Source organism: Plecotus auritus (genome assembly GCF_963455305.1).
Source record: "Plecotus auritus genome assembly, chromosome: 3".
Taxonomy (NCBI): domain Eukaryota; kingdom Metazoa; phylum Chordata; class Mammalia; order Chiroptera; family Vespertilionidae; genus Plecotus; species Plecotus auritus.
Window position 1 is genome coordinate 208551883 of NC_137772.1, and position 18384 is coordinate 208570266.

At 38.6% G+C, this 18384-nt stretch overlaps 1 protein-coding gene across 1 annotated transcript in view; it reads left to right on the top strand.

The window, feature by feature from the left end:
- Nucleotides 1–18384, top strand: part of CFAP54 (cilia and flagella associated protein 54) — a gene marked incomplete at both ends in the record, with an annotated part of 264389 nt that overhangs the window by 95119 nt on the left and 150886 nt on the right. Inside the window, 5 exon segments of the mRNA XM_080660197.1 lie at nt 3948–4070; nt 11921–12049; nt 13108–13222; nt 16110–16199; nt 16944–17070. Coding sequence (XP_080516323.1) covers nt 3948–4070; nt 11921–12049; nt 13108–13222; nt 16110–16199; nt 16944–17070 — 584 coding nt within the window.

Sequence of the window (18384 nt, forward strand, 5' to 3'; positions counted from 1 at the left end):
CTTTCTTCGCTTCCTATTTCTTTTTTTTTTTTTTTTACAGCAGACCCTTTAGCATTTCTTGCATTGCTGGTTTGGTGGTAATAAATTCCCTTAGTCCTTTTTTGTCTGTGACGCTCCTGATTTCACCTTCAATTTTGATTGATAGCCTTGCTGGGTACAGTATTCTTGGATTCAGACCCTTCCTTTGCATGACTTTGTATATTTCATTACCTTCCCTTCTGGCCTGATGAGTTTCTGTTGAGAAATTAGTTGCTAGTCTGATGGGGGTTCCTTTGTAGGTAACTGTCTCAGGCCGCTTTTAAGATTCTTACTTTGTCGTTGGTGTTTGCCAATTTAATTATAATGTGCCTTGGCGTCGGTCTTTTGGGGTTCATTTTGCTTGGGACTCTGTGAGCTTCTTGGATTTGTATGGGTTTTTTCTTCCCTATATCAGGGAAGTTTTCTGTCATTATTTCTTCAAACAGGTTTTCTATTCCTTGTTCAGTTTCCTCTCCTTCTGGAACCCCTGTTATGTGGATGTTGTTTTGTTTAGTGTTGTCCCTAAGTTCCCTTAGGCTCTCCTCCTGCTTTTTAATTTTTTTTTTCTAAAAGCTGCTCTACTTGGGTATTTTTTCCTACCTTGTCTTCTAGCTTACTGATGCAGTCCTCTGCTTCTTCTAGTCTATTCTTGATGCTTTCTATTGAGTTCTTTACAGCAGCGATGTCATTTTTCATTTCTTCTTGTTTCTTCTTCATTTCCTCTTGGTTCTTACACATATTGTCGAATTTGTCTTCCATTCTTTTCAGCCACCTTATGACCATTTCTCTGAATTCTTTCTCTGGCAGGTTGCTTGCCTCTATTTAGTTTACTTCCTTTTCTGGTGATGCCTGCTTTTCTTTCATATGTGGGCTGTTTATTTGTCTCCCCATGGTCTCTCTTCTCTGGGTGTCTGGTTATGTAGTTCTCCCTCTCCTGCGTTGATTTCAAGGCACAAAATGCAACACAACCAGGTACAACGCACAAGGCACTGAACAGAAATGTATTCACGATATTAATAATCCCTAATAAAGGTGACCACCAGAGAAAGGCAAATTAGAGGATAGGAGAGAAAGAAGAAGAGAGGAAAAAAAAGAAGAAAGAAAGGAGTGTCAAAATGAAATTGGGAAAAGGAATAAAAGAAGTAATAGAGAAATGAAAAAGAATACGAAAGAAGAGGGGAACAAGCTATATACATGGGGAGAAAATTCCAATAGAACAGCCACTAATCCCAACAAATGCCAGCAACAAGTACCTGGAGATGAATACAAACTACAAACAACAACTAATATCAAGCGAGGCAAGGGAAAACAGAAGCAAAAAACAAACAAAAACAAAACAAACAAAAAAAGAATAAGCAAAACAATCTCACAAGCATAAAAAATCGATATAATCAACAATGAAGTAAACAACAACAAAAGGACAGAGAGAAAAAAAATTTTTTGGATAGTGAAGACAGAAGAGAGAGGTGTGTATGAACTTGGAGCAGGGGATTGGAAATTAGGTATATAAGTAGGGTAAAATTTTAAGAGGGGGTGAAAAGAAAGAATAGGGAAAATCTAAAGCAGGAAAAGGGTAAGAGAAACAGGACAACAAAAGGGGAAAAGTTAGGAAGAGAGTGATGGCATAAAGGTAAAGTTAAGATAGTGTAAAATGATGCTAAAGGGAAGATGAAAATAGAATTTAGAACACTAATCCCAACGTAAAATAAAGAGATAATAAAATGATAATTTTTTAAAAAAAGGTAAAATAGTAGTAGTAATAATACTGATTGAAAATAAAAATGTAATAATTAAAAAGGTAAAATCAAGTGAGGAAAAAAAAACCACATTAGTTTCTTAAGTAAAAGATGAAAAAATAAATAAAACAAATAAAATGTGCAGTAGTGAAGGTCATTCACTTCCTCTACTGTTCTGTTTGGCATGCCTGTTTCCTAGTCAGGACAGTATTGCAGTTCCCTGCGTTCCACTGCTCCTCAGTGTTGTAAGCCAGGCCTGATTTTTAAGCAGGCAGTGTGTCTTAATTTCTTGTATTCCTTTATTTGTGTTTACACAAGAGTCAATTTGTGATTCAACCCCTGGGTGGCAATGTTTCTGGATTGACCTCTGGGTCCATAGGTCCTCTCTAGCCAGTGCTTAGATCCTGCTTTCCCTGTGGAATTCAATACTGGTTTGTGGGAGTGGGTTGCCCCAGAGCTGGTTCTCTGGTGGTTATTCCCCACTCTGATCCCCAGGTTCCAGAAAAACAACTTTCCCCTGGAGTCTCTTAGAGTGTCCCCAATTGGGTGATCCTATGTGTTGGGTTTAGTAATCAGAAGCAAGGATTTAAAGGAAAAAGAAAAAACAAAAACAAACAAACAAACAAAAAGAGCCAGCGTAAGTGTGCGAGCTCCGGGGCTGCGCGCAAATCTGTGCAGTCTTTTTTTCCCCCTTGGGTCTAAGCAGCTGGCACACTTTTAAAATTTTTAGGCTATCCTTTTGTGTCAGATCAAAATGGGTTGCTTTTTAGAGTTCCTTTCTGTTAGCAGCTCTGAGGACCCCCTTCCACATTCACGGATCATGCCAGCCCCAACAGCCACGGATTTTTCTAGGCACAGACTTCCCCCAGTCCTCCAGCTCCCGCAGTGCATGTGTTTCTCTCTCCTGCCGGGACCAGAGACCTCACCTTATCCCAGGCGAAATCTGACCTTTCCGTGGTGGAGTGTAGAGCTCCTATGAATCCGCGTGTTTGCGCCAATTGGGGACTGGTGCTCTGGAGTTTGCAGCTGTTTGGTGGGTGCCGCAGTTGTAGATTTTCAGGCTTCAGATAACATCCACTTTCCCCTTCAAGATGGCACGGTCTCCGCATCTGAGCGGGTCGCTCCGGGAGGGAACCCACCAGCAGTGGGGTCTGCCCAGTCAGGGGAGCTCCGTCCAGCAGTCCCCCACCGTCTCCTGGAGTATAGCTGTCCCTCAACTCACCAACAAGCACTCCCCATGCGAGCCTCAGCTGTTCTTTCTATCTGTTCCAGGACAAGGCTCAGGACACGTCTGTCTATTCTGCCGCCATTTTTTCTTCATCCTATAAATTTTATTTTGTAACCTAACATCAACCCTGTTATTATGTACATTTAGTATTTATACACACACACACACACACACACACAATTATTTGAGGCAGGAGAAAATGACACAACTTATTGTTAACATGATTTGGGGACATGATCTGATAGGGCAGGAGAGGGTGATAGTGGAAGGGAGTAATTAAGGAAGCATTTAAAAAACTTGTAAGTGTACTGTGACAACAGCAATACTATTGTTGGAATGGTAGTTTGAAGCAATTAACATACCCCCAAAAGACCAACATCCATATATTAATTTGTCCTTTGGAATAATCTGAATAAAGAATAGATTGATGCAATCTTAATTCAACTTTTCTGATGGTAGTATTACTTATAGTATGAAGCAAGGATAATAGAAGTAAAGATAAAAATTATTTTTTTTCCTGGGATATGAATGTTTGGTTTTAATTTTGAAGGAAACTAGTATTTCAAGTACCTAGTATCAGTATATTTAATATGGTACATCTTTCTCCATATGGTTTTTCAAGGACCTCCTAAGCCTGGATCTGATCTAAGTGTTTCTTATATCCATATAACATTCTGTCTATATCTTTTATGGCACTTGACAAAATATGCTTTGTTTTTCTAGTTATTCATATACTTATTTTATTATCTCAACAGGTTTTCAAGTTACTTTAGATGAGGGACTGATCTGAAAATTGATATCAATTTTCTTTCAAAGGGTAGTCCTTTATATATGATAAACAATTTATCAATCATTATTGATAACAATAAAATTTAATGCCTTAAAACTTGCATGATTTGAATGGAACATTTTATAATGTGTAAGGATAATATTTTTCAACAAACTATTGCATTTCTGTTTCTTAGATCTTGATAAAGTGTCTGGTGGTTTTGCAAGGACTACCAAATGTCATCCACTCAAAGAAACATATGGCAAGTTTTGAAAGCATACAGCATATGATAGCTTGTTGTCTCTTCTACACAACAAAGGTATTTATCTTATTCTTTGTCTTGTGTCATAAAATTTAGGAACAGTAATGATTTAGAAAGTTAAGCTACTTTTATAAGAATTACTTTAAAAATTAGTACCCAGAAAGCATTTTAGATCAAAAGTAGCCTAGGCATGCCAGTTGGTAAAGCATGAAGGGTGTACCTTGGGGAGGAGGGGGATGAAAAGAAGGCATTTGCATTTTGGAAACCAGAAAGAACCAAGAGACCAGGGGCAGAAAGGTAGGCTTACTTATCCTCATTGCTTGGCTCAAAGACAAGCATTGTGTGCTTCTTCAAAGGTTTGGTTGACTGAATCCAGTGAATCTCCTCAAATAAGGGCTGTATCTACCTGCCTGTTTTATGTGGTGCTCATAGGGCCTTTCTGATTTGGTCAGGGATCTGGAAGAATACTGCATGAGGGGACTGATTTGGTCCATCACTTTGGTTGGGACTAAAGTTTGCTTCTATGGAACTGAAGCAACAGAGACACCTCTAACCTCCACCTTAGCAAAGAGGTCATTATTTGCAGCTCTTCATGGCCTGACCTCAGGAGCAAAAAATCATATTCTTTCCATTACTCACTGATTTACACTGTTTGAGAGGCCTCTATGACCTGGTCTGTGTAGATGCTGAGGGAACATAAGCAATTAGCAGGATGAGAAGAGTAATAACTCACTAAAGGAAACTTAGAACCCCAAGGGGAAAGAGCAGACCAGATACTAAAATAATTGTGCCATTTACTCTCACCATGTTGGAAAAGACCAGAGATGATTTAAAAACAACAGCAAAACAAGAAAGAAAACTTTCAAGGTAGTGCCATTAGATGATTGAAACACAAAACAAGAATATCTGTCAATGAACAAACAAATTTGGCTTTTTAATAGAAATTAAACAGATTCTGGTTATGGTATTTCTTGAGTCAAATCTGGAAGCTCACCAAATACCTGAAAATGTAGTACAGAATTATTTAGAGATAAACTCAGAAGTTGTAATGTGAAATGAAAGGAGTTTTGGAGGTAAAAAAGAAACAAATGGAGAAGTAATAGGCCCCCTGAAGTAATAGGTCCTATGCAGGATAAATGTAAGAACTATGTGTAGTAATATGCTGGTGAAATGCCTGAAGTCCATGGATAAGGACAAATCTTGAAGTTTTGAGACTCAAAGAATAGGTTATTTGCAATGGAAAAGAATTAATTAGTTTAAAACTTCTTGTTTTTTTATCAGTAACACTAGAATTAAGATGGAGCAACATTTGTAGAATCCTGAGGGTCTAAGAATTAATAACCAGGAAAGATACCATTCATTTCTTAGGGCAAAATAAACATTTTCAGAAGTACAGGCATTTAAAAAGTATTCTGCCTGTGTACTTATCTGAGGAAAACACTTGAGGAAATACTCTATTAAATGACAGTTGGCTCAGAACAGAAATCCCAAGATAGGGAAAGACAAAAAGGAGAGGAATAATGGGAGCAATGAATCTGACAATATACGTATTATTAAAATTAAATAGATAATAATGATGTGACTAGGACTTTCTAATATAAATGCTAAGTAGGGTTTCTTGAAATAGAGGAATCATCCTTGAAAGGAAAACTTATTAGTAACCTAGAATTAAAACTTACATCCTCTTTGGGGCTGAGGGAGGGGTGAGCAGTTAGAGAATCTTGATGCATGAATGTTGTGTGTGTGTGTGTGTGTGTGTGTGTGTGTGTAAAAGATAGTATAAAATACATATATTATAACATTACTTTCTTTTGATAGAATAAATATATTCAAAGATGGCCCAGAGGAATATGTAGCCATGAATAGAAATTTACAGCACAGTAGGACTTCTAAATTGATAGGAAGGAAAAGTGAACAGAGGAATGACAGGGAAGAAGAATGCTTAATTCATCAAAAGTTAGAAGGAAAAAGAGTATATAAGATGGAAGGAATAAAATACAGTATATTAATTACTTCACTAAGTGTGAATGGACTTAGAAGACAGAGTTTGGCAGATGGGTTAGAAAGTCAGATTTAAATGTATTTCATGTCAAGAAACACTCATAAAACAGAGTGACAAACACTGGTTGAAAAATAAATGATTAGATAAAAGTACTGGGAAGATGCAAACAAAAATAAAGGAGGAATAGCAGTTTTCACATCTGAAAAAGAAGAGTTCAGCCTAGCCAGTGTGGCTCAGTGGTTGAGTGTCCACCCAGAACACGGGTGGAGGGGTGGGGAGGGGGAGAGCAGGCTTGGGCTCATGCCTGAGTTGCGGGCTGATCCTCTGTGGGGGCGTGCAGGGCACAGCTGATTGATGATATTTCCCTCTCATAGGTGTTTCTGGCTCTCTATCCCTCTCCCTTACTTTCTCTCTAAAAAATCAATAAAAACAAATTTGAAAAAAGAAGAAGAAGAATTCAGGGGCCACAACATGAATTAGAAAGAGAGGCATTCTATAGTGTTCTTCAATTCTGCTCTGTCTGACCACCCTTCTCTTGTCCTTGATGGCATCTAGGGATTTTCTGGTCTTAGGACAGTCTTATTGTCAAGTACTAAAGATCAATTCAAAACAAAATTTGAATGTTTTACAACAGCAAATTAAAGGATAAAAAATAAGGTTATATAAAAATGCTACAAAGGCATTTGATAATACTTAACAACTTTTCCTAATAAAATTTCAAAATAACTTAGGAATTAAAGGAAGCTATTGAATACGGTAGTCACTCCTTATTTGTGGGGAAAATGTTTCAAGATCCCTAGTGGATGCCTGAAACTACTGAACCGTATATATACTATGTTTTTCCCCATACACACATATGATAAGGTTAGACACAGTAAGAGATTAACAACAATATATAATTATAAAATGGAAAAATTATAACAATATACTATAATAAAAGTTATGAAAATGTGGTTTCTCTCTTTCTCAAAATATCTAATGGTACTGTATTCACCCTTCTTGTGATAATGTGAGTTGATACAATGCCTACTTGATGAGGTGAAGTGAGGTGAATGACTTAGGCACTGAGATGTAGCATGAGGTTACTATTGACCTTCTGATGATAAATCAGAAGGAGGATCATCTGCTTGGGGTGTTCTTGGGGCATTGAGCCAAGACAATGTCTATGGTTGGACGCCAGGAGTACATGATGCCTATGGTTGGGGAAATTTAATATTTGGGGCTAAGGTTGACCACAATAACTAAAACCACAGAAAGTAAAACTGCAGGTAAGGGGGAATTAATGTAATGATAAAGACATTTACCGAAGTTTTACAACAATTATCTTACTAAATGGCAAATTTCTGAAGCCATTTTAAAAAAAATTAGGCATAGGAAATACCGACTCTTAATAGTGTGATTCATTATTTATAGAGATTCTGTCTCAAGCAATAGATAAGAATATAAAATTAATTTTGTAATAGAAAAGTATAATTTATTTGTAATTGTAGAGGTCTCAAAAACCCATGAGAATCTAGTAAAAAGTTACTAGAAGTAAAAAGAGAATTTTATGAGAATCTAGTCAAAAGTTATTAGAAGAAAAAGAGAATTTATAAAGTGATTATATGTAAAATACTTATAGAATGTTAATTTTTTTAAAATTAGCAATAGCCAGTTAGAAATGGAGAGGGGAAAATATAGTACTTGTAATGCACAATATTTTAAATTTAACAAAATGTTAAAGAACATAAATAAAAGAACTGTGAAATCTTACCAAAGGACACAGAAAAGATCTGAACATATGGTAGGTCACACCAAGTTCCTGAACAGGAAGACTTCCTCTCATAGAAATGTAAATCTTTCCTAAAATAATATTTAAATGTAATGTAGTCCAAATAAGAATCCCAATGGGGTTTCTCTGAAACTGATTAGGGTAATTTAAAAGTCCTCACTAGATATTAAAATTTACCATAAATCCACTTCAATAAAAAGTAGTGTTAGTAAAATAATGGGCAAATGTCAGTGAAAGAGAATAGAGAATCCAGCAGGAACCAGACCCAGGTCTACAGAAGAACTTAATATATGACAAAAGTGCTATTTTGATTCATTAAGAAAATAATAATCCTATCTAATAAAGAGGGAATATGATAATTGACCTTCACACCATCACAAAGATGGTGGCGCCCATAGCCAATAAGGAGGGAATATGCTGATTGACTGCCATGCCCTCAAAGATGGCGGCGCCCACAGCCACAAGATGGCGGCGCCCAGTCCCCTCAGCCCCTCTGGGGCGGCAGGTACACAGGACGGCAGGCGTGCAGCAAGGCTTTGCCACGTGCTTGCCTCCGGAATCCTCCAGTCTTCCCAGCCCCCCAGCCTCCCAGGGCTGGCCCGAAGCACAGGCAAGTCTTGGTTGTCAGCTGCCCAGCTGCTCAGGGCTGGCCCGAGGTACAGGCAAGCCTCGGATGGCAGCTGTCCAGCTGCCCAGGGCTGCCCAAGGCTCAGGTAACCAGGGCTGGCCGAGGGTGCGCTGCCGGCAGTGGCAGCAGCAGAGGTGTGATGCGAGTGTTGCCTTCCTCTGATCACCAGGTCGCCTCCCTCCCCTGAAGACTCCTGGACTGTGAGAAGGGGCAGGCTGGGCTGAGGGACCTCACCTCCAGTGCATGAATTTTCATGCACTGGGCCTCTAGTTTATTATAGTAGTTTATTTATTAAAAGGTGCTGGTATAACTGACAGTTCATCTGAAAATAAACAAAGCCAGCGTCCTACCTCATACCATACACAAAATAAAATCCCAATGGATTCAAGGATGTATGGCCTTGAAGTCAGGGAAAATCTCTCTCAACAGGACACAGAATTCAAAAAACACACCGAAACAAAAAGTAGATAAATAGATTAAATAAGAGGAACGGTTGATGGTTTTTCAAACCCTGAAATGATATAATGAGATTTTCATTTTAGAAAAAAGAAATTATTCTGGTTGTGTAACAGTTCATCATTAGAGGGATGGGGCATGGGGGGTACGTAAGACCTGAGGCAGGGAATGAGTTAGAAGGTGGGAGATGATAAATTAAGCTAGTGTGGAAAAGTGGGAGAGGGAATGGAAAAGATTCAAGAGTTACTAATGAGCCCTAACCGGTTTCGCTCAGTGGATAGAGTGTCAGTCTGTGGACTGAAAGGTCCCAGGTTTGATTCCCGTCAAGAGCATGTACCTTGGTTGTGGGCATATCCCCAGTAGGAGGTGTGCAGGAGGCAGCTGATCATTGTTTCTCTCTCATTGATGTTTCTAACTCTCTATCCTCCCTTCCACTCTATAAAAAATCAATAAAAAATATATATTTTAAAAGTTATTAATGAGAGAGCATTGAGAACCTGGAAACTTATTGAGTATAGGGGGATAAAACAGGGAGAGGGAAGAGTCAACAACAATCCAGTTATCTGCCCTGGGCAGTGGGGTGAATACAATGCTACGTGTTGATGGGGAGCAATTTTGTGTGGAAAATGGAGAAAAGATAATGAGTTTTGAATATATTGAATTTGGGGGCCTATAGGATATTCAAAGAGGTGGCCATTATATGATCATATGATTGGATCTATAGGCTTGGAGGTCAGAAGAGGCCAAATATGTATAAAGACCAAGGAGTCATTAATATATGGGCTCAATTGGAGCAATAGAAACAGATGAAATGGGACACTGTGTAGAGTGGGAAGGGAAGAGGATTATCTAAGAATCTCAATGTGCACTTAGTCCAAGGAGCCAGTCCTGCTTCCACTAGGCAAGAGAAAGAATCAGAGAGTCTATTAGTCAAAATCTTTCTTTTTTAATCCTTATCTGAGGATATGTTTAGAGAGGGGATGGGAGAGAGAGAGAGAGAGATTTGTTGTTCCACTTATTTATATATTCATTGGTTGCTGTGGTATGTGCCCTGACCAGAGATGGAACCCACAACCTTGGCGTATCAGGACAATGCTCTAACAACTGAGCTACCTGGCCAGGGCTGGATTTTTTTTTAAGTAAAGTATATATTAATTTAAGATTTTGCTATATATTAATAGGATTTTGCTATTAGAACTAGTCTTCCAAAATTGATATCCTTAGAATTGTCATTCCAGAAGCTTCCTCCAGCATGACCAGCAGTCCCAGATTTCAGGTGTTCATTTCATATAAACACATTTTTATATGGATTTTCTCTTATAAAGCCCAATTTGTCAAATGCCAGTTTCTTTTCTCTGCTACTTTTAAAAAATTGCTACTCTTTTCAGATGGCTTAGTCTTTCTTCTACAAGCAGCAGTAGTTTTTCCAAAAGTTGCCAGAATTCCAAATGAAGTGCCACTTCTGAGACACATAGTCTTCAATGTTTCATTATTTTGCCATTGTTAAAAAATTATTATGCTAAACAGCTGGCCTAGTCTTTTTGTTTCTGCTCATTTGATGTGTTAAGTAGAACTGGTTCTCTTTTTCTTTTGATTTGAAATGTTCTTTTTCATTTAGTGTTTTCTACTGGCATATTATAACAAGGAGAAAAGATTGCCTAGTACTCTATCAGCGGAGGACCTACATATGTCGGAAAGCGAAGTTGTGAAGAGAGCAAACATTACCCCATTTGTGTTTTCTAATAACAAAACTATCTCCCTCTTGTATCAATTTTATAATAAGGTTGGACTACCTTGCCTGGCATTCAAGGCCTTGAATGACTAACCCCATCTACCTTTTCAAATGCTATTTCACCATTTTCCTTCCCATCCTTTGTTCCACAGTCAGCATTACCTTATACCACTATTGCGCTGGTCCCACAGAAGTATTTCCAGTTCTTACACCTTGCATGAAGTCAGTCTTATCAGGTTTAAGCAGCTATTCACTTCCTTATTCAGCCACTTATTATATCCTTTCCCTGCATGGGAAGTAACACTTGTTACTCATTGTAAATACTAACTTATTCAACTTGACAGAACGCATCTACATATAACAAATTCATACAAACTTATTTCTACCCACAGAGAATTGCCTTATGGGGTTCGCGGTGAGTGTGTTTCCTTCATGTGACCCTTCACTGCAGCAGGCTCCATACAAATTAGATTGCTGGTCAGGGAAGCTTTCTTGGAGTTGATGCTAGAATCCAGGTTTTAATGACCAGGTTACGTTAATAACCCTTGCATTACTCTAATAAGGTGGGGAAGCTGTTCTGGGAAATGGCTCAGCTGTACGAAAGCATGAAGTCCTGAAACCATGGTCAGAATTTATACTTGGGTCAATATTTTGTAAACTTAAAGTGCAAGAAGATGAGTGGTCAAAGATTACACTAGAGAGGTAGGTAAGGACCAGGTAGAGAAGGCAAAGAATAGCAATAATGGGAAAATATGGATGGGAGTGGGAGAGTGGGCCACCCCCCTTCTTATGATTAGTGTCTGCTTCTCCTGGGGTTCATGGAGAATCTGCCCCAAACAGCTTAATTCTAGCTCAGCCCACTACCAGAGTGCCTTGTAATGCATTTATGGTTGTCAATGCCCCTCCCCCAACACCATTGTCAGTAATTTTGCCATTTCACATGGAAAGCAACTCAAGATAAGAGGTGACGGTTATGTGGCCTTTAAGAATGATTTTGCTTTAACATGGATCTTTTAAGTGGAAACATTTTCTGAGTAGTTAACTTACCAAACGTATATGGCTATATGTCCCAGAGGTACAGGGTATTCATTATTGATGAGATTCCTGTTATTTGTCCCTCATTCAAAAGAGTGGAATCAAGCAGTTTTAATTCTAGGGACATATGATCTGGAGGTTAGCTTTCAGTTTCCTTAACAGAAACGGTAATTCTTAGACCCAAAACATTAATGGGACTGTTGAGTTTATGAAAGATGATGTAAGACACTTGAGAATCATCAAGAGTTTCCAACAGAGATGATTAGTAAATATTTTAAATTAGATTCTGCGTTCATGGAAGGAATATGACCTGGCAGTAATTATTATAAATTATGGAAAAAAGATGTTGGACATCACACCGGAGTGCAAATCTCTATTTGGTATTACTGAGCAAGAAGAAACACAAGAGGAGGTAACTGTTTTTTGTTCCTCATCTCTAAGCTTATATTTAGTTGAGTCTTTTAAGAGATCGTGTGTTATTAGTAAACATGTTAAAAACAGTTTTTAATTTGTTATAGTTACATAAAAGAAAAGTGATATATAGTGAAGAGCTGATTTCCCCCCCCCCCTTTTCTTTTGTGATTAAAAAAATTAATTCATGCAGAAATACTGGAAAGCTCCCTATCACCTGTACTGATCATCAATTACGACTGGTAGTGAGCTTCCTGCACCCTGCTGGACATTGCACTAAAAGCCCTGAAAAGTCTCCCAAATTGAAGATTTTATTATCCTGGGTGCATCACTGAATGTAGTGAGAACATGTCAGAGCTTTTCACAGTATTCAAAGTAGATTTCCCAAACTCATTGTCACACCTAAATTGTCTTCATTAGAAGACTGCTAACATTTGAGACAACTTTTTATTATCTGTCTCCCAAGCTTGGTGCTTACTAGAGCCTGCTTTATTGCCTTTTCTAGAAATTATATGGTTAAATGTTTTGGTTAATCCAGTTTGAACTGTCACTTAGTTGACCAGGTTTCCGAGGTGCACTAGGAATTACTTGAAGCCCCTTCAGTGACGGGGGTGGCTGTATCAGAGTAGCTCCATTTCTTTCTCTATTATATGTTGAGTTTCCATGGAAGCATTTGTTTGCCGCAAAAACCTTCAACTATCAGCACAGTTTAACTGGATAACATTTTTAGCCATAACCTTTTTTCAAGGGGGTTGCTTTGTCTAGAGAAAGTTTGATTAAGCTGGAGGCGATTTGAAGGTTTTTTTCCCACCAAGTGGTTCACTCTCAGAGCCTGTCAGCCAGCCCCTGCATATCACCCAGGCTTTGCCTCAGGACACTCCCCACACATGTCCCCATGGAGGCCCCCTTGCCTCTGGCATTTATTAATTCATGTTATTTAGCCATGTAGATCATAGTTTTATTTACAAGTACGAAAACAGAATTCTAAGAATGCTATTTGAAAATGACAATTGCTGAGACATGTTGAAGTACATTCTGAAATGTAACCAATGTTTCTAGGGTTGTTCTAAGAAGTCTTCTAGGACCAAGAGGCTACAGCAGACATTATCACCTGAAAAAATAAATGAACAGCTGCTCTTGTTGGAGACACACCTTCTCAAACTGACGAAGCAATGTAGTCATTTTGTTTTCTTTCTGCATACTTGTGTTGAGCATTATATATATATTTTTTAAATAAGAAAATATTTTGTTAAAAGGATTAAGGGGAGATTATCATTTGGGTAAACCCTTTAAGGTTTACATAGTGCTTTTATATAATAAATTTAACTTTAAATTTATAATATTAATAATATTCTGTTAATAAGGGATTGCTAACTGCTTTTTTACAGATGTGACTGATAAAGATTAAGTGATTTATTTAGGATTGCATAGCTAGCTCAGATTTGAGCCTATCTCTTCTGATTCTAAAGCAGGGTTTCTCAACCTTGACACTATTGCCAATTTGGGCAAGATAATTGTTGTGGGGGACTGTCCTAGGCATTGTGGATGTTGAGCAGCATTCTGGCTTCTATCCATAGATACATAGCACACAAGACTCCCCACCCCCTTCCCCCAGCTGTGACAACCAACTGGGAGGCAAATGTTGCCAAATATGTTGGGAAGGGAGAGTGCAAAATTGAGAAGCACTGCTCTAACAGCAAAGGGTAACTGAGAAATAAAAAGGGATATCATGAGAGGTGTTAATGTGTGAGTGATTTGAAACACTGTCTACTCAAGTGAAAGATTAGTTTAATTTCAGATCATTGTGCTAATACTAGAGGCCTGGTGCACGAAATTCGTGCATGGGGGTGTGTGTTCCTCAGCCCAGCCTGCACCCTCTCTAATCAGGGACCCCTTGAGGGATGTCCGACTGCCCGTTTAGGCCTCATCCAGATAGGATCAGGCCTAAACAGGCAGTCGGACATCCCTCTCACAATCCAGGACTGCTGGCTCCCAACTGCTCGCCTGCCTGCCTTCCTGATTGCCCCTAACCGCTTCTGCCTGCCAGGCTGATCACCCCCTAACCACTCCCCTGCCAGCCTGATTGATGCCTAACTGCTCCCCTGCCAGCCTGTTTGCCCCTAATTGCCTTCCCCTGCAGGCCTGGTCCCCCCAACTGCTCTCCCCTGCAGGCCTCGGTCTCCCCCAACTGCCCTTCCCTGCAGGCCTGGTCACCCACAACTTCCCTCCTCTGCCAGCCTGGTCACCCCTAACTGCCCTCCCCTGCAGGCTTATTCACCCCCAACTGCCCTCCCTTGCAGGCCTGGTCCCTCCCAACTGCTCTCTCCTGCTGGCCTGATCTCCCACAACTGCCCTCCCTTGCAGGCCTGGTCCCTCCCTACTGCTGTCTCCTGCTGGCCATCTTGTGGCAGCCATCTTGTGTCCACATGGGGGCAGCCATCTTTGACCACATGGGGGCAGCCATCTTGTGTGTTGGAGTGATGGTCAACTTGCATATTACTCTTTTATTAGATAGGATAGAGGCCTGGTGCACGGGTGGGGTTCAGCTGGTTTGCCCTGAAGGGTGTCCCGGATCAGGGTGGGGGTTCCCTTGGGGTGTGGGGCAGCCTGGGCGAGGGACCTGTGGTGGTTTGCAGGCCGGCCACACCCCCTGGTGACCCAAGCAGAGGCCCTGGTATCTGGGATTTATTTATCTTCTATAATTGAAACTTTGTAGCCTTGAGTGGAGTCCAGGGCCGGCCAGGGTGTGCAGAAAGCTTGGCTTCCTCCATTGCTGTGGAAACCCAAGCCTCCTGCTCGCTCCGTGGCCACCGCCATCTTGGTTGGGTTAATTTGCATACTTGCTCCTGATTGGCTGGTGGGCGTGGCTTGTGGGTATAGCAGAGGTGTGGTCAATTTGCATATTACTCTTTTATTAGAATGTTAACACAATGATTGGAATTTTGGGAGTTTGCAATTTGGAAATCTGTGTAAGCAATTGATTTAGTTTCTGGTGATAAGTATTATCACATTTTTAAAAAGCAGGTACTTCAGATCTTCCAGAAGAACAGGAGAGTACCTGCCTTTCTTTTAAGTGGGAGGCTCCACTTTTGGTCCCGTGTCTTCTGGGAACTGACCATACCTGTAGACTTCTGTGTCACTAACGTACCTCTCTTCCTGTGTGTCTCAGTTATATCGGGGTGGTTGTGGTGCTTCAGAATTCCCTGACTTAGATTTCTCTATTTCATCATTCTCCATGTCTGTTATAAGCTGAATTTATGAGTGGAACCCAATGCTCTATTATTCATATAACCAGTGAACATAGTTTATTGAAAGCTGTAATTGTCTGGGTACCTATAAACATGTAATTCCTTAAAATGTAAAGTGTTCTAGAAATGTGAATTATTTCTTTTCATATTATCAAAACAAACAAACACAAAAACCCTAACATTTTACCAGGAAGCACAGTGTAATGTTACTAATTTACTCTTTCCTGTGTGCCAGAAACTACTATGTGTTTTATACATATCAAAACTCATATAATTCCTATATAACTATTATAGGAAGAACGTATTGTTGTTATTCCCATTTTAAAGATAAGAAAACTGAGGCACACAGAAGCTGAGTACCTTCCCAAGGTCTCATAATTTAAAGATGTCTGCGTTAGATTCTGAGCCCAGGCAATCTGGCTCCAATGGCTGTGCTGTTCATTATTCTATGCTTTACTGTCTTTAAATGATAATTTTATAAAAATGGAGTTAATATAATTGGTAGGTTTCTGAGTCTGGGCTTTGCTGATATATGACAGCTGTTGAATAACAGAAACTTGTGCCTTGGAAACTCTTTAGCTATTTGGTAGCAGACTCCTTGGCTCTTGGGTGGGGGGAATGAAAAGAAAATAATTGAGACTATTGAAATTTTTAATCTCTAAAATACGATATAATTGATACTTTTAAGGCACATAATTTATAAAGAACACTTGAGGTTTTTTTCCTATTTTTTGTCTCCTCCAAAGAATTTTCCTATTTGATTATTGATGTTAAACAGAATGTATTATTTATTATTAATATTTTTAACTTTAGTTGTTACAGCTGAACTTTCAGGATCAGAGGACCCTATATTTCTTTACCCTATAGTTTTAAATTGGTCGGTCAAAGGTGCTGTGAAAGAAGGTAGGTGACCTAAATGTGTACATGCTGTTCACTCAACTTACTATTGAAGATCATTCATTCTGTGGGTTTTGTTGTTGCTTACTACTTAAAGGTCTAACCCAAGCATGTCAAACTCGTGGCCAGCAGACCACATGCCTAACTGGGTTATGCGGCCTGTTGGCCGCAAGTTTGACATGCTTGGTCTAACCAGGCAGAAGATTTTGGGTCCTTTACTTATTTAGAATAATCCAGACGCTTGATTGTCAAGTGATGAAAGAGACCAAAATAGGAGCCTGATTTAAAGTTTGGGAAGACAGAAACTTGATGGTGGCTTATTTGGGTAGTAAATGAAACTTACAAAAACTAGGGGATTGAAAAATGTGTTAGTGATCTTTAAGTTCAGCTGTGAAGAAACAGCAACATTATTGCTTAACTCAGAGTGCAATATAATAAAAAGTAGGATAACTAGTTATTCTGCAATTTTTTTTCCAACTAGTCATACATGAGAGGCAACTTTTAAGAAATCTTTCTTAACACTGAGTTGTTTGGAAAATAAATGAAATATAGACTGAAAGGATTATTTGATTTTAGAAAATAGTAGTTCTCACCACATTTACTCTATATATTTTTTAAAAGTGAGAAATCTATAAAACAGGTTAATAAATTTTTCTGTTAGAACAAAATGAGTATTAGTAATAGTAACCATTCAGCACTAATAACAGTGTATTGGTAATTATATATATATGAACTTCCTTGTTTTCACAGTTATGAAATTTAAACAGAGACCTAGATTCCTGGAATTTTTTATCCAAATTATGCTAAAATGTATAAACGATGAAAAATATTCCCTTATGGTGGAGATTACAAATCCTGTCATTGACTTCTTGAAAAGGTACTTGTAATATCAGTTTTATTGCTACTAACAACTTAAAAAATGAGTAACATTGTCACATAAAGATATATAAGGTAGATGAAAATGAGTATAGGATATAGACAATTAAAACAGCCACCTCTAGATAGGATTTATTTCTCTGTGTGTAAAAAAATAAATAAGAAAACATAAAAATATTTATACAACCCAACTAAGGCATAAGATTAGAGTATGTTTATGTTTGCAGCAGGAAGTAAATTAGGCCTTTTTGCTATTGATTCAAGATGGATAATAACATCTCTGGGCCATCAGCTCCTCATATAGGCTTCTGGGTCCAGTGCTGGTCATTTACATGCTCTTCTAATTCCTTTACATTAGCAAGCAGAGCCATTCCTGGGGGTTTCATTCACAGATGTGAATGAGGAGTTCCTCAAATAGAAGTAGTAAAACTTAAAGCTATTCCCCTTGTTCTCTGAGCCTGAATGATTCTCTTTGCCTCCAAATAAAATTACAGTGTTTCATGCCAGTTATGAGAGATGCCAAATGAACCCAACTTTTGTTCCAACAGCTGGGTTTTACTTTCATCACTGTGCCCAGATCTATCTCATTTTAGTAATGGGAAGCATTAGTAACATGGAGTCTATTTTAAAAATGGCAGCAGAAGAGAAACATTATCATAAAAATACACAGGAAAATAGTCTTCCTAAAATAGGCACTTCTATTATTGGAACAAACACTTGGAATATATGTGCTTCATATTTTCAAAACATAAAAGAGGAAATTGCTTATATTAAATGAAGCAGGCTCTGATAATAAGAACATTGGTCAGAATTAGAAAGTTCCATTACATTAAAAAAAAAAAAACATAGCTAAAATTAGATGTTTAGAAGCTGTAAGTAATATTCTTGATACCAAAAAAAATTGGAAGACACTATCAGTGTGCAGTGAAATTTGGAGGGCTGACCAGGGAGGTCCAATCTAAGCAAAATAGATATTCTGAAAGAGTAAAACAGAGTAAGAGGCTTAGAAGCATTGACCAGTGGTATAATAAAAGACCTGAAGTTGAAAATGGAGTGGTATAAGCATGTGCCAACCGAAGGTAAAGATTTCAGTTCTAAGGCTGAGCAGATGTTTCAGGACACTCTTCTCCAAGTCAGGAAGAGTAGAGGAAGGGCAGATGCAACACCTCGATTTCTGCTTTGATAGTAATATCTGTCTTTTTTTGTGTTTACATGCTTAACAGTGTTAACAAAGAAATTTTCTCATACTGCAGCAGACACATATGCAGCTGTATTTACTTCCAACTTTATGATATTATAGTTTCTATTTAATGTG